The 15,663-nt window shown below is 34.8% G+C and overlaps 1 protein-coding gene across 36 annotated transcripts in view; it reads right to left on the minus strand.

The window, feature by feature from the left end:
• Positions 1–15,663, minus strand: part of ADGRL3 (adhesion G protein-coupled receptor L3) — an 842,607-nt gene that overhangs the window by 284,500 nt on the left and 542,444 nt on the right. For 32 of the 36 annotated variants that reach the window (XM_040482516.1, XM_040482585.1, XM_040482555.1 and 29 more), the window contains 2 exons: positions 11,359–11,373; positions 8,448–9,248 (listed from right to left, as the gene is read on the minus strand). In XM_040482516.1, the coding sequence (XP_040338450.1) occupies positions 8,448–9,248; positions 11,359–11,373 (816 nt within the window). The remainder of the gene's footprint in view (positions 1–8,447; positions 9,249–11,358; positions 11,374–15,663) is intronic. The other 4 variants (XM_040482575.1, XM_040482534.1, XM_040482367.1 and 1 more) reach the window with 1 other exon arrangement.

Below are 15,663 nucleotides of genomic sequence, written 5' to 3' on the forward strand. Positions count from 1 at the left end.
GAAGGAAGGAAGGAAGGAAGGAAGGAAGGAAGGAAGGAAGGAAGGAAGGAAGGAAGGAAGGAAGGAAAGAAGGGCCAATCAATTATTGGTCTTCTGACTTAAACCCAGTTTTGACCTCCTGCTTCTGCTTTCTACAGCAGGTCAGATTTTGTGGATGAATTTCATCTCTGGCTTTTTCTTAGTATTTCCAATTCCACTTTCAAGCTTCCTTTCCCCAAACAATTACCACTTATGTCTCTTGGTGGGCTTCTCTATAAAATATAAAACCCTAAATATTTTGTTTAATATGTAAATATGTCTGCTATATGGCAATCTTATTATAGATTTTGAAAAGTTTACTGTTTTAAAAATCAGTCCGTTTTATATTTCTATTAAATACAGGTTTCCAAATAAAAGTGCCATTTTCTTTTTTTCTTAAAGGAAAAAGTTTCTTCAAAGACATTTCTTATTTTTTCAAAAAAACAGCATAAAAGATCATTTTAAGTCATGAAATCAACCAATACCTAACACTTCATTCATGCTTGTGTATTTTTGGTAGAATTGTTTTTTCTAACATTATTTCTAAAAATCTAAATTTTAAGGCTAAAATATTTCCATCACAAGACACTTTGGAGAGAAAGGACTGGATAATTTTAATTTGTATCTTACCTGAGATATGTGGATGCAAAAAGTTTGCCCATGAATTTGTACTACTGAAGAGAATAACGAGAAACAGGCAGAGTTCTTATTAAGCAAATAAAAGGGAAATGTTCTCCACTTGTTTTCAGGAAAATCTGACATGTTTCTTTCCAAAAATTATATAGCATATATTTTACCTATCATTTATGTATCTTAAATTATTTGGTCATTAATCACTATAATTTGAGAATTAGGCTTCCTGATGGAAAAGCCATTAAGAAGGAAATACCTTGGTCCTTATATTCGTACTTTTGATTGTCACTCTATTCTCAAGTACTTGAACATTATCTAAAATTTGAAAACAAAACAAAACACAAAGAAATAAAGCAAATGTCAGACTTTGCTTTATAACAAAATCAATTCTCATTTATCCGTGGCACTGTGGACGGAAGCAGAGCATTCTGAAGCGGAACCTTTGGATAATCAGAAATCTCATTTTAGTCACTATCACCAACCCTGAGGAGATGTGCTAATACCGAAACTATTTCACTTCCACCTGTCTGCCCTCTGCTGGACGTGCTAACGAGCAGTGAAATGGCTACAGAAGGGACAGCTGGTGTGAGTGGGAAGCTTATTCACAAGTCATCTTTTTATGACTGTGTGTTACATGGAGAAATGATTTTGATTACACTCCTAATAATGCTACATTTATCAGGGACATCACTCTGTAGGGAAAAAAATATAATAAGTTAGTATCATCCGTGAACCTTTTTATCCTCGGCATCTTATCTTCTACACATCAGATTAATGGCTAACACTGGTCTCATCGGCTGTAGAAAGGCAGGTCAAGTTTTGCTTTGTACAGGACTGTGATTTGATATTCAGAGCCTGAGAAGCAAAAGGTGTCATTCTGAAAGGGTTTAACCTTCAATTATGAAGACAGAAAAATACAAGAAAAGTAAAAACAAACACAAGAGAATTCGGCTGGTGTGAAACGGCAGCGGAATAGCTCTTGCAAATTTTGCAAGTTTTGGCTGTGCTCCCTGAAAAATCACCAGCAGCAACGCCCTTCAAGCAGCAGCTGTCACTACAGGCAATGAAGCAGCATTGAGAGGAAGAAGGGGGGCTCCTCTGCAGACAGGGAAACAGCTGATGCATAAAAATACAGACTGGGATGAAATTAGCAACAAGTAGCTGACTATTTTTTCTTTTTGTAAAGTTCACTCAGTTACTAAGATAGATGTAAATTAAACTTTAGAGACAATGTGGCATCTCAAGTGGAACTGTGAAGTAATCATAACCCAGAGGCTCAGGACAAGTTTGATTTAAGATCACACTACTTTCAGGCTCTGTTTTGTGATTAGGGTGCATCATATTTAACTAAACCGTTCAGGAAGCGAATTCAGCTACCTATTAAACACGTGACAGTTTCAAAATGCTCAAGATTCTCTGCCCAGCACTCACATTACTCAGCTGTCAAAGTAAAGGGCTCAGATATATGATGTGAAAATTACATTTTAACGAGGTGTCATGTGTGTTTAAAGTTCTTATTCATCACTACATAGTCACAGCTTTTACTGGAGACACAAATGCACCTAATTAGCATATTATAAGGACAGAAGGTTCACCTTATCTGCATTGTTAAACTGTTATGTGTAGGCTTTTTGTTGCTGTTTTAGATTCTATTATCCTCAGCATATATAAGAATGGATACATTTACATAATCTGAAATGGCTTTCAAGAAAATATGGATTGTGTTAGGGAAGCAGAAGAACAGGCATAAGACAGTAACTACATGTCTTTATTGTTCTGTCGTTCATACTGATTGTTTGATGTGTTTCACTAAATCTCAACCAGTAGACTTTGAGATGTGCTAGGCATGCTAATTTTAGGAAATTTTTGGAAGTGAGCTTCTCTGCCTATTCTTACTGTCAACCTAAATCTACTCCCTCCTTCTTTAGTAGAAAATACTGGAAAACATCTGTATATTTGACAAGGGAAGTATAGACGTTCTGTGGACAGTTTAGAAGCAAACTGGAAAAGCCAACAAAAAGGTCCCACGTTCCACTGCCAGTCATTAATGAATAATGGACTCAGCACAAGGCGGTTTGTGACAAAGAACTAAAGAGTTAAAGTCAGTCTATATGTCACTTGTAACAGCTAAAGGGAAGTGATGCCACTGATTCCCCCACACTGCATGTATCAGGATTCAGGTAGTTCTAGAATTATTTATAATGCCAACCTGAGAATCATTCAAATAACCTGTGAAACAGCTTAGTATTGTTTGGAGGGTTTTAATGTCTATCGTACAAAACAGCTAACTGAAAGCAGTGAAGAATGTATAGTTCATATTGAATTTTATAAGATAGGAAGGATAAAGGCTTAGTTAAAAGTGCATCTGAAGAAATTTCTAGCTCTGATAGCTCTAGGTTTGGTTTTCTGCTCAGAAAAGAACAGAGAAAGCACTTTTGCATTCACTTGTGCATTTACTTTATACTCAGGTGCTAATGCTTACAAGCATTTCTGATACAGGTGCCCCGAACTGATTCAGCTGTTCAGACAAAATGTGTTTTGAACAGAGCATGATTATTACTCATTTCTGAATATGCCACACGTACCATTTTCTCTGAGTTGAAGAAAATCCTGGAACTCGTCAACTGAAAAAATTGAGAATACGTTCTGAATGTGAAAGTCATTGAACAGTTGCTCACTTTCTTCCCTCTTCTAAGACTAGTGACTTTAATTTCTTCTAATTACTTCTGAAAGAAAGCGCATTAGGTGTTAATGTGCTTTGGCACTTCTCCTTAACACCTGCTCAACTTCCTTTAGGTTACCAAAGCTCAATATAATCTTCATGAAGAAGGGAAGAAGCTGGGTGCAGGTGGTGGGGGTGGGGAATAACTGGGATGACTCATAAAACTTCTAGATTATAGGAGAGTGCGGCAAAGAGTGAAGATGACAACCTGAGAGGCATATGTGCAATTTTTCCTTTTTAAGTCTATTTAGAGAGAGACAGAGAGAGAGAGAATCTGTGCGAAGGGCACAGAAAAAAGGGAGAGAGAGAATCCCAAGTGGGCGCTGAGCGGTCAGTGCAGAGCCCCAACCAGGGCTCGAACCTACCAACCGGTGATCATGACCTGAGCTGAAATCAAGAGCCAGACACTTCACTGAGCCAGCCAGGTGCCCCTGCATACATGTAATCTTTTTTTTTTTTTTTAATGTTTTAATGTTTACATTTGAGGGACAGAGAGTGGACGAATGGGAGAGGGCAGAGAGAGAGGGAGACACAGAATCTGAAGCAGACTCCAGGCTCTGAGCTGTCAGCACAGAGCCCGACGCGGGGCTCGAACTTGCAGACCATGAGATCATGACCTGAGCTGAAGTCGGAGGCTTAACTGACTGAGCCACCCAGACACCCCATGCATACATGTAATCTAATTTAACAAATTTTAGGACTAATATTCTTATTTTCATAATATTCTGAATATTGATATGTATTTTAATGCATTCTTGTATTTCCCAAATCATTTAACAAATCTTGGCAGAGCACCTACTATTTATTTACCAGGCACTCTATAAAGACCTGTAAACCAAAGTGACTGAAGCTATATCAGCAAGATTATTTCAATGTGAATCAAAATCTCATTAGTTCTGGAACAAAAGCTTTTTATAAGCTGGAAATTCTTTGCATTTGTATGTTCTTTACCACTTGAGGCAGAACTCTATTATTAAAAATTGTTTTTACAAAATGTGCAGGTATAAATTATGTGAATAGCAATATGAATAAATACGGACTCATTTTCCACTACATTCATGCTGGAAAACTACAGAAAATGCTGGCAAACTTGCATTAATATAATGCAGAATAAATGATGACAGTTTTGAAAATGTTTTTAGGCAGAAAGGAGAACAAGTTTGAAGCATTTTAAAACTTTGTCCAGAAGAATAGGCCCATTAAAGCACTTTTCAGGGAGAAACTTCACTTAAAATTAACAACTGGGCATTTGAAAGACAAGTTTAAAAAATAAAATTAATTAATTTAAATGGCTATGGTTGAAAACAACCTGGTTCACCTACCACCATTCCCAGGATGGTTTCATTTGAAAAAGAATACAAACAAATGTCCCTAATGAAAGGCAGCAGGATTAGCCCTTTGAGAATGGGTGCTGGGAAAAGTAAGGGAGCAAAGTGAAATGACTTCTGAAGCTACTTTTTAGGATATTTCTGAGACACCATTTTCCTTGATATTCTTCCTTAAAGTTTACCATTTCAAAATTTTAAAAAGGACTCTTGTTAAAAAAGAAAATGCATCTGATTTCATGGTTGAAGAACAGATACAACTTTTTAGAGCACACATCTGCAGCAATCTTACAGTGAGAATGACAGATTAGATTTGCATCTAGAGAGTGCCTGGCCTGTGGGGATACTGAGGTCGCTTCCACCAGAGGAACAAATCTGGCGACACAGCCTCAGGAAACATACTTTCCACGACAAGTGTCACAGGAGGGAGCATGAATCTGGAGTTGAGCTGCCCTTCAATCACTGGGCAGGTTTTGAGTAATATGAGTTATAGTGACTTAGTTTCCTCATTTAGAAAATGTGGCTGGAAATGATTTTTGTAGGGTTGGTGTGCAGCTGTTTGATGGTCATTGCATAGATCGTCTCATTAAAATCTTGGGGCACCTGGGTGGCGCAGTCGGTTAAGCGTCCGACTTCAGCCAGGTCACGATCTCGCGGTCCGTGAGTTCGAGCCCCGCGTCAGGCTCTGGGCTGATGGCTCAGAGCCTGGAACCTGTTTCCGATTCTGTGTCTCCTTCTCTCTCTGCCCCTCCCCCGTTCATGCTCTGTCTCTCTCTGTCCCCCCCCAAAAAAAAAATAATAAATAAACGTTGAAAAAAAAATCTAACAATAATTTCCAGAGGTAGGTGTTATTTTTTCCATGTTATAGTTGAGAAAATCCAGACCAAGAGGCTGAGCAATGTGTCCACAGTCAACACCACAGGCAGAATTCAAGCCCAAGTCCTTCAGACTCCCAGGCTTGTACAGAGCTGCATGCTACTTGTGTGGACGTTTCACCCAAGGATTGCTATATACACAAGAGGAACATGTTTGCCCCTTAACTTCTAATACCCAGATCTTTCAATGTATAGAAAAGTGATATTTAGTAGAAGTAGAGCACAGATACCCCTTTGCATAAAAGCTTCAGAAGTGTGAATTTTCATTGATTTAGAGCAAAAATAGCCTGCTTCCAACAGATGGCAACAGCAAACACGCTTCAGGTTACAAACTCAGAATTAGACTTCTTGACCCTAACATATTCATGGGAAGTTGGCTTCTGTACATACACATGTAAGAAGATCCATAGTAAGAATTTACTACAGGCAATTTCTTTGAAAAATGTCAGCCTAATTTACTAAAGAAAAACACCCACCTGAAACTGTCTGTGAGGAGTAAGACAAACAGCCTCTATCAATGCTAATTGAAATTCTCACATCCACACCGATGATGCATAAAATTTACTTCTAACACTTATTCTTTCACCTTTAAACTGCAGTAAGTCCACACCAAAATACTAGCTTTTCAATCTCAGCATTCATGCATGGAAATTGATAATATTTCTTGCGATTATATTTACAAATTTAATACAGATGAAATCGTACTCGTTGGAAAACAGACAAGGTCTTCATAGATGGAATCTTACTCACTGCAAATCAGACAAGGCCTTTATTGTCTTATAAAAAGAGAGAAAACTGAATCTCCTGGCATAAGTTAGGAATTTGTTTCAAAAGCTGAACTTTATCATTTCTCAATGTTTACCACTCTAATATCATCCTTTTAACAAACCTGAATACTAGTACGTTTGGGCAAAATAGTTCATATTTTAACTCCCATAAAGAGACAGACACATAACATCAAATGAAATAGTGTACTTTTCCTTATGTCGACAATTACAAAGACTTATCCTATATATGTATACACACATATGAGTTTATTACTGTACATTAGAAAAATCTTTGTGTCATGCATCTAAAATGAGACTATGGTATCACCTTGCTCTTTAAGGATAAGTTAGAAAGCTAAGAAATTGATTCAATTCATCAATTCTAATTCGAGAATGCTAATTAAATATAACCTATTCATTATTCTATATAAAAATAATGTATAATCTTTTCTATAAATAAAATTTGAAGTATGTTACCATCCCTTCTTCACTGATTAACCACAAAATATGAATTATTATTTCTTTGGAGGCAATTAGGAATTACGTCCTAACGTAATTTAAATGTCAGAAAAGGCTAAGAACCACACAGAGCGTTTTCACTAACAAGATATAAATTTTAATTTAAGAATATCACAGCTATGAAAAAAATATTTTCTCAGAGTACTGCAGATGGTTGATTCTTGCTTAGGTTTTCAACTGAAGGGTGTCTTGAATTGAAAAAAAAAACTTACCTATACAGTGGTGAGCCAGGTACTGTACTAGGTCTAGGAGATTTTTTGAGGATTTAGTAAGGAGAAGTTGCTTTTGTTGCTATTGCATATTTAGGCTTCTCCTTCCATAAGAGGTAGTTCAATATAATACCAGCATTGCTGGCTATGGAAAGAACTGCTGTCACTCTGACCAAGGCCTTTCAGATTAGAGAAAAGGCCAACTAATTTCTCATTCTATCAGAATAAGAAGTGGAAAGCTATTCATTCATTCATTCATTCATTCATTCATCCACTTATTCAACAAAGAGTTACTAACCCTTTATTTTATATATGCCACATATATACTAGTGCCACATATATACTAGTGTAATATATATATATAAAGGATGGGTAAAGGTCACTGGCCATATGGAACTTAGAATCTATTTGTGTAAGAAGATATGTATATAATGAAATAGTTAGGAAGCAGAATGGCATGCTAGTAAAAGCATGGTAAAAGCAATGCAGAAAATAAGTAATATTAACATGTAAGCACTGAAAGAATATAATCTATGAGCTGCTATATTACTATCAAAATTCAGATACCTGTACCTTAGTTTTCCATTACACTTTATCATGAAGAAGAGCATTATTGGTAGTTAAAATAATTGAATCTCTAAACTAAGATAATTCTTTTCAGTTATATACATAAAAGTTTAAGATAATAGAGCAATTTGTCACTATCTTTAGACAATATTAAAAGGAAATAGTATGTCCTAGAGAGGAAAAAGACAGTTTCAAATAATTGAAATTAAAAACTATTTGTGGTTTGTTCAAAATAGTGTTTTGCATTGTTGTTTCTTACAAAATTGAGGTCTGTTTTTTCCTCTATTTACCAGTTATAAATATTTTTCTGCATACGTCCAATTAGGTACACTCAGACATATCTACACTCAAACTGACAATGTTCCCAATAGGAGTGGTCATATACAAAGCTGTCTGCAAAGTGAATATATTGGCGTAGGGCTCCCGAAGCATCATATCAAGGCAGCCCTTGACATTTTTCCAAGTGGAGAGGGCATGTCACAATTAATTAGACAGGATGGCATTCTATTTTAGCAAAGTTTTTGTGCACTTCCCTACACAAAAAGCTAACCAGCTGATAATAAAAATGTCCTTCAAAGAAGGGCTTAAGATTGGAGACTAAGCTACACAAAGAAGAGAAAGTTTCTTATACCTTTTTTTAGCAGCTGAAAGTGATTAATGACAACATTTTTAGACGAAAAGACAATGAACAATTTGCAGGTACATAGGCCAGAAGGCAGACAATAAAGGCAGTCTAATCATATGTACAAGAAACTTATTGAAAACAAACTATAAATATTTCCCCCTTTAGTATCATCAAAAGTCAAACTTACCTGATCGACTATCCAGAGGTCCAAAATCCAAAGAGTATTTCACGACGTGATAGTTGTTCCAAACATAAAGAAGGTTGTCCCTGGGGTTGTAATCCACAGCCGCTATGTACTGGTATGAATTGGGAAATGGTACATCCACCAAACTATCCTTACTTTGGTCAGTGTTATAAATGTAGTCAATCTTATTCCCTGTGGCCTCATTGTCATCATCCTCATATACAGATTTGACCACATACAGAATCCCGCAAATCATAAATGCGTTGGAAGCTGATCTTTTATCATATGCAGTATCCCATGTCCCTTCAATCCGTAGAGTATAAGGGTTCAATTGACTAATGACAATTTTACCATTGTTTTGTTCTGTTGCATAGATCACCCAGAGCCCATTTTCATCCACTGCCAGGTCTATGTCAGATTTGCCTCCCCATCGGTAAGGAGAGGTATCATGGTAATTGGCATTTGCTATGATAGCCTCTCCACTCTTTATCCTAGTCCGCAAATCAAACTTTACTATGTTCCTGGTGCGTTCTTTGTTGAAAAACAAAGCTCCATCATACACTACAAATCCTGTGCCATCCACCCTGTGAGGGAGCTTGTAGGTTGTAGTTGGCCTTCCAGCAATGAAGTCATCCTTGGATGAGTACTCAGTCAGGGTATCAGTTCTGTAGGGAGTCCAGGGCATATAATAAATCTTGTCAGAAGCCTGCAGAGGGTCTTTGCACCATGCCCCAGACTGGTGGTCAGATTCAAACAAATGTTCACTCTGGTATACTCCTTTTAGTAGTCCAGGGCAAAGAAAAACTGTTGGAAGGGAAAGAATTAAAAGAATAAATATATTAATTTTAATATTGTCACATATTCTTAGTTTTTACCAAATGGACTGTACTTCTAACAAGAGATACCCACCACCACTTAATTATTTTGCTGCATTCTTCTGAGTATGCAAACCGTCTTACATATTGATTTTGACTTTTGTTCAAAATCATTTTGATTTCATCTGCTGAAAAATGTGGCCTCTCCATGAGTAGTTGTGTTTTCCTTTGATTTTTACCTTTGTAAACATGTTATACAATATTTTTGGATAGACATATATAGATGTGATGTACGTCTATGTATTTTACAAATACAAAGGTGTATATAGAATATTTTTACTTATCTTATTTGGAAATTAAATATATGTATATTGATTTCACTCTGATATTAGCCATTCAATAATTTATCATTAAGAAATAAATATAAATCAAATAGTAAATAAGTATAATAATAAAGGAAAAGCAAAGCCCTGTAGTACAGGCCACTGAATCTTCTAGCAAAAAAACTCTTAAAGCTTCTATAGCACACACAGAGCATGCAACCCATACAATTAAAAATGAGTGATGGATGGATACTGGGAGGAAAAAGAGAAAGGAAGAAAAAGAAAGGAAAGAAGGAATAAGAAGAAAAGATGAAAGGTTACAGAGAAGAACCCAAGATCTAGATTTTAATCAGTTAAAAATGTCCTGTTAAATACAGTAGTATTGGAACTTAAAAACATGTACCTTTTACTGTTACATGAGAAGAACATTAAAAAACAAGATTACTTGCTACAATATTTTGCTGCTCATACTTCAGATCGAAAATGGGCAGGAATTATCTGATTCATTTGATTTTTAGTATGATTCAGTAGCGCATTCTGTGAATAGTGGTAAGAAGTTTTGGCTGGCTTGTAATGAAGGGACCATAAAGCAATGTTTCCCAGAGAGTGGTCCTTGAAGCACCTGTTTCAAGTGGATATTACACAGAAAGAAAACAGGGATCCTTGGCCATATGTTTAAGAAATATCATATTAAATAGAATTGTGGCAGAGACTTGAATAACTTTAGTGCATTAGCGAATCTCCAAGGCAGAAGTGAGGGGGGTTGAGCAAATTTCACAAACTAATTTGATCGTGGAGCTCCCTTCCACAGAACCTGTTTAAAGTGTAGTGTTCTGTTGAACCTGCTATGGGAAACACTGCTCTAGTATTTTTTGCAAAGAAAACACACTGAAAAATAATCATGCAGTCCACTGTTATGTTTGAAGTGATTAGAACTGTATTGGATAGAACAATTAAGAAAGCATAAGGAATTTGGATGTTGACCCATATTTTAATGATTAAAGTATTATTCTCTTGTTATTAGTGATTAGGTGTTCAACAGCAACTATAAGCCTGGATCCAATGGAAAACAATCTAAGATAAAACTCAGCTAGGATGTGCAGGTTATTAAAAAGGAAAGTATATTATTAAAGTGCCCAAAGTTTTACTTTTGTAGAAATGAAAAGTTTCAGGGCAAAGTTGGCTACCAAAATCTTCCATAGCAAAGATAGAGGGCCATCATCAATTTATACTCAATAATAAAGTTGATGATTAGAAGAATTTCACAGGATTCTAATATGATGGATATAATTATAAAGAATTGGATAGGCATTGTGTCACCATTGCATATAAACTTTAGGTTTGTTAATAATCAGCCCATGGTATTATTATAAGGCATTTCAGAAAACTATCTCCCCTTTTCCCCAAGTAGTTAAAAATTAAAGGAATGGGGAAAATCACACCAGAGCTATGGAAAATTATCTAGTAGAGAAATAAAAACAGATCTAAAGTATTCACTATCCATCACCGTCTACTGGATTTCTAACTACTTATTTAAAAGTAAAGAGAAAGAAAATGCACGGTTGAAATTTTTACATGATTAAACTGTTTTAGGATAAAAGGATCAAACCAGCACTGGTCATCACAACAGATTAAAGTGAAGTTGAGCAGCAGAAGTAGTAAATAAATTTTCATAAAATCGATAAGAATTAATACAAAATTATTTTAACTAAATGTTAAACTGTTAAATAACTTAGCCTATAAATAGTATATAATTTATGAAAGGTATTTAATTACCTTTTTGTTCCACTTCTATTGGAGAGAGAGAAGTACAGAGAGAAAGGAGAAAAGAGAATAGATTAATGGTACGGTATTGGCCAAGCACTTTTTATTCACCTCTTCCAAACTGAAAGTTAATAATTTATTTCATTCACACTTGCTTTTTGAACATAATGTTTTTTTAAAAAAACATTTCCCTAGTAAAATTATTTGTTAAAAAAGCAACCATATTATAAACTTAAAAAAATATAGTACAGACTTGGAAAATGTAAGGCAAAAGTTAATCAAGCTAAGATTGAAAAAAAACAAAAAACAAAAAACAAAAAAACACAACATACAATTCCAAACTATAGACATAGGAAATTAAGATTCATAATAAGAACACCAATATTTCCCTTTTAAAGTTAGGAAGGTAATTATACATATAAAGCTTTCAAATAGTTTGACTTGCCTCATTTATAAAATATTATAGTTTATATCACCATTTAACATAATAGTCTTGCTTTTTACCCATCTCAAGGATTGATCTCTTCAGAAGAAACTACTCTGTAACTTGTAAGTTACAGAGATAAGGCCTAAGATTTTCCATGTCAGTTCTATGAGAAATAAACCTCATGTGGTACACATTAACACAGAATTCCCTCACACTAAATAATGGATTCAGAATCTTTATTGAAGAAACTTCTCTCCCTCCCACTCATCAATATTTGATATTATGGAAAAATATCTTTCAGAAAAATCTGTTATCAGAGGGTTGACATAAATCATGAGCCACCTGTTCTGGCCTTTTCTGAAATTCTTAACTGAATCAACATACTCTTGTAAGAATAAATTCAGATCCTCAACCGTGTTATGGCTATGCATCTTTCAAATTAGATCCCATTATTATTTTTAAGGTACTGACCAATTCAGGTCAGGGAAAATTCTGGGAAATTGTAGCATTCATGTAACTGATCAAGCAGCATCTTGTTTATCTTATGAACATTTCTCTCATTAGAGACAATTTGCCCAAATCACAAAAAGAAGAAAAAAGGACCAACAAAAAACAAGAGGAAGAGTTGGAGGGGGAATGGGCTCATAACACAAACTTAAAAATCACAGATTGCAAATGATAGAAGTCTAAAAAACTTTCAACAGAATGGATAAACCAAAATACTATTGCACAATAAATAAAACTCTAAGGAAGTTTCAAAACACAGGAGAAATACTGTTTGGGTAATTGCATTTAGGTGAGATTTTGTGCTTTGACCTAAGCTGTTGTCTTCTGTTGTCAAAATCACATTCATTTCTCCCCATTCACTTTTTTGAAAGCTCAACGTTACATGTGTTAGAACGCAAAGCTAGTATATGCCAAAAGTTATGCTTAAGAAGTGGCAAATGTAGTTTTTAAAAAGATTCCTTATCTCATTAATATACAAATCTTATTTTAATAGTATTTCTAGGACTCTTTTAGCAATTCTATACTCTTACAATTTATCATTATGTTCAATCTTTATTGAGTGACTGCAGTGTTCATTGGACTATATGCCTCACTACGTATCAGTTAAACTCTTAAGACATGCACTTCATGCTCTGACTAGAATACTAACAAATTTGGGTTCAGACTGACAACTAGAAGAAGCATAACTAAGCACCTTAAGAAATTATTCAATCAATAGTCTCAAAAGTTTGGACTCAAGGCACATTACAATGAAAATGGAGGTTGGAAGTGGGAAGTCACACTAAAGTTGACATTTTTTTCAACAACTAGGTTACAAAAGAATTTCTAGAACTAATTTTGTTCCTTGAAATACATCTAAATATATATCCATTTGAGAACTGTATATAGAAGGTTTATATTCTGAAACATCAAATGTATACTCATACAACTTGAGTTTTATTTTACATAAAACTCTTCATATTATTCTAAAGCACAGTTACCCTAACTTCTTGGCAACTAGTATTTCTCTTTTCAACAACTACTAAATGAGGAAGGTGGGATATGTGATCAAAAGTATTGATATTTGTTATTCTCATCGCTTCTCTGCCTTTTGGTTAAGATCAAGTGATATTTGTTATCCTGTAAATACTATCTTACAATTTAATGGATATTGTTATTATTTTTAAAAATTTTAATGGTTATTTATTTCTGAGAGAGAGACAGAGTATGAGCGAGGGAGAAGGCAGAGAGAGATGGAGACACAGAATCTAAAGCAGGCTCCAGGCTCTGAGCTGTCAGCATAGAGCCTGATGCAGGGCTCAAAACCACAAGCTGTTAGATCATGACCTGAGCCAACGTCAGATGCTCAGCCAACTGAGACACCCAGGCATCCCTGGATATTGTTATTTTTAAAGAACTTTTACTTCTATCTTCTCAATTGTCATTAGGTAAAATTTTAATGCTCTGGTCTCAGTGTAAGAATTGGTACAAGCTGTAGCTTAAGTAAAGCGTGCTTCTGTTACTTGCTGGTTACTCAAAATTAAGATTTATTAGGCAGTTTCATTTTGGAGAAAATTATTGTGTTCTTGCCTATGTCATGACTGGCTGTAGCTCATTTATCATTTATTTGCTATTTTCAAGACTCTAGTAAAACAATCCTATAATTTAAGTAGAAACAAGCATACACAAATCATATTCCCTTTAACAAAAATTGGCAAGGCAAACATAATTTGTCACTGAAAAGCTTAGTAAGATTAAGGATTAGCCAGTCACTGTCCATCATGTGGTTCTGACTCTAGAAGCTTCTTTCCCCTGGGGAAACAAACAAACAAACAAACAAACAAACTGTATGGACACAAGTTAACACCCTTGACACTATATCCTTCATAATGCCTGGTGCATAAGTACTCAGTGAATAGCTGCTGAATTAATATATAATCCAAATAGAGGTGATTAATTCTGCTTCTTAATGTTTTAAGCATGTAGTAAAAAGAAAAAAATGGTGAAAACAATCCAGATTTGCTATATATAATCATATGTGCAATGTATTATGTGTACAATGCCTTTGTATTTTAATGGATGTGGAGGAAGGTGCAATTCATGTGCAATATGTAGCTCCAACTAATTAAGTGTAAAACTGGAGGGAAAAAAAGGGAAATAAGAAAAACTATACGAATAGTCTTGAGAATTATATCGGAGAGAACAAAGTGTTGCTATAAAACAGCCTGTAATGATCTAAAAACACAGACCAAAAATACTCCCTTCTCTCCTCTCTGTAATGAGATCATAAATAAATGAATCGTACGGTGAGATCTGTGTTCAGCCTTCTTCAGTACCTCCCTCTTTTGGTCTGGTCCAATATCCTGAATTCTGGCATTATAGTATCACTGTTCATTTCCAATCCTCTGTGGAACGAGTTACTCTCTTTTTTTCTCTCTTCACTTTTAATCCCCAAACTATTTTTATTGTCCATTCAGCCTCTGCAAATATGTTTATATATTTCCTCAAAGTGATTTCATTGTTGTCCTTTGTCAAACTTAATGTTGTAAGCTATATCCTGTGGTTAGAGTAAATGACAAATTCAAACTAAGGGTAAATTTATTCTGTATAAAAGGCAGAAACAGGAAAGAAAAAAAGACTAGTAAATTTTCTCTTTATTTCCCAACAGTTCATAAAAGAGAAATAATATATAGCCAATAGCCATGTTATTGTTTAGAAAAAATAAGATGTTATTAGTTCTATCCATATCTATACCATATGCAGTACTTTTGAATTGCATTTTTTAATTAGAAAAGGTATGGATGAGAGAGCATATGCACGCATTGCCAGTCTTTTCCAAATTGCATTGCAAATTACAGAGAAATAAAATTGTTGCGTGCTAAAAATTGTTAGAACTAAACTGTCATAACTAAGAACTATGAAATTGTATCTAATTCTAATATAGGTTAAATTTTCTTTTATTTTAAACTGTAAGTCGTACTAGATATTTTCCATCCATGTTATATAATCCAATGATGCCTCTATATTTCTGTAACATACAAATAAAAATGTTTATGGGGAACAAGAGATAGTTATACAACATTAAAAATTTTAAGTACCTTTTTTATCATTTAAATTTATTATTATTTTAAACAGCATTATTTTCTTGGTTACATTTGGCTTGGACTGTTAAAATACCCTTATCACTGGCCAGCTGGGCAGTGAAGGAGACAGCAATAAAGGAAACTAAGTGAGTAATAAAAAATCAGTCTTGGATGAAAATTTGCTGGTGTATCATCTATAAAAAAGGCCATCTATAAGTGAATAATCAGAAGTTTACAATAATACTTTCACTTCTATACCACTCTATACTTTAACAAAATGTTTTCATACGAATCACTTGATTTAGTTCTTCAAACAACACT

Source organism: Herpailurus yagouaroundi, unplaced genomic scaffold (genome assembly GCF_014898765.1).
Source record: "Herpailurus yagouaroundi ecotype Mexico unplaced genomic scaffold, PumYag 28, whole genome shotgun sequence".
NCBI lineage: Eukaryota > Metazoa > Chordata > Mammalia > Carnivora > Felidae > Herpailurus > Herpailurus yagouaroundi.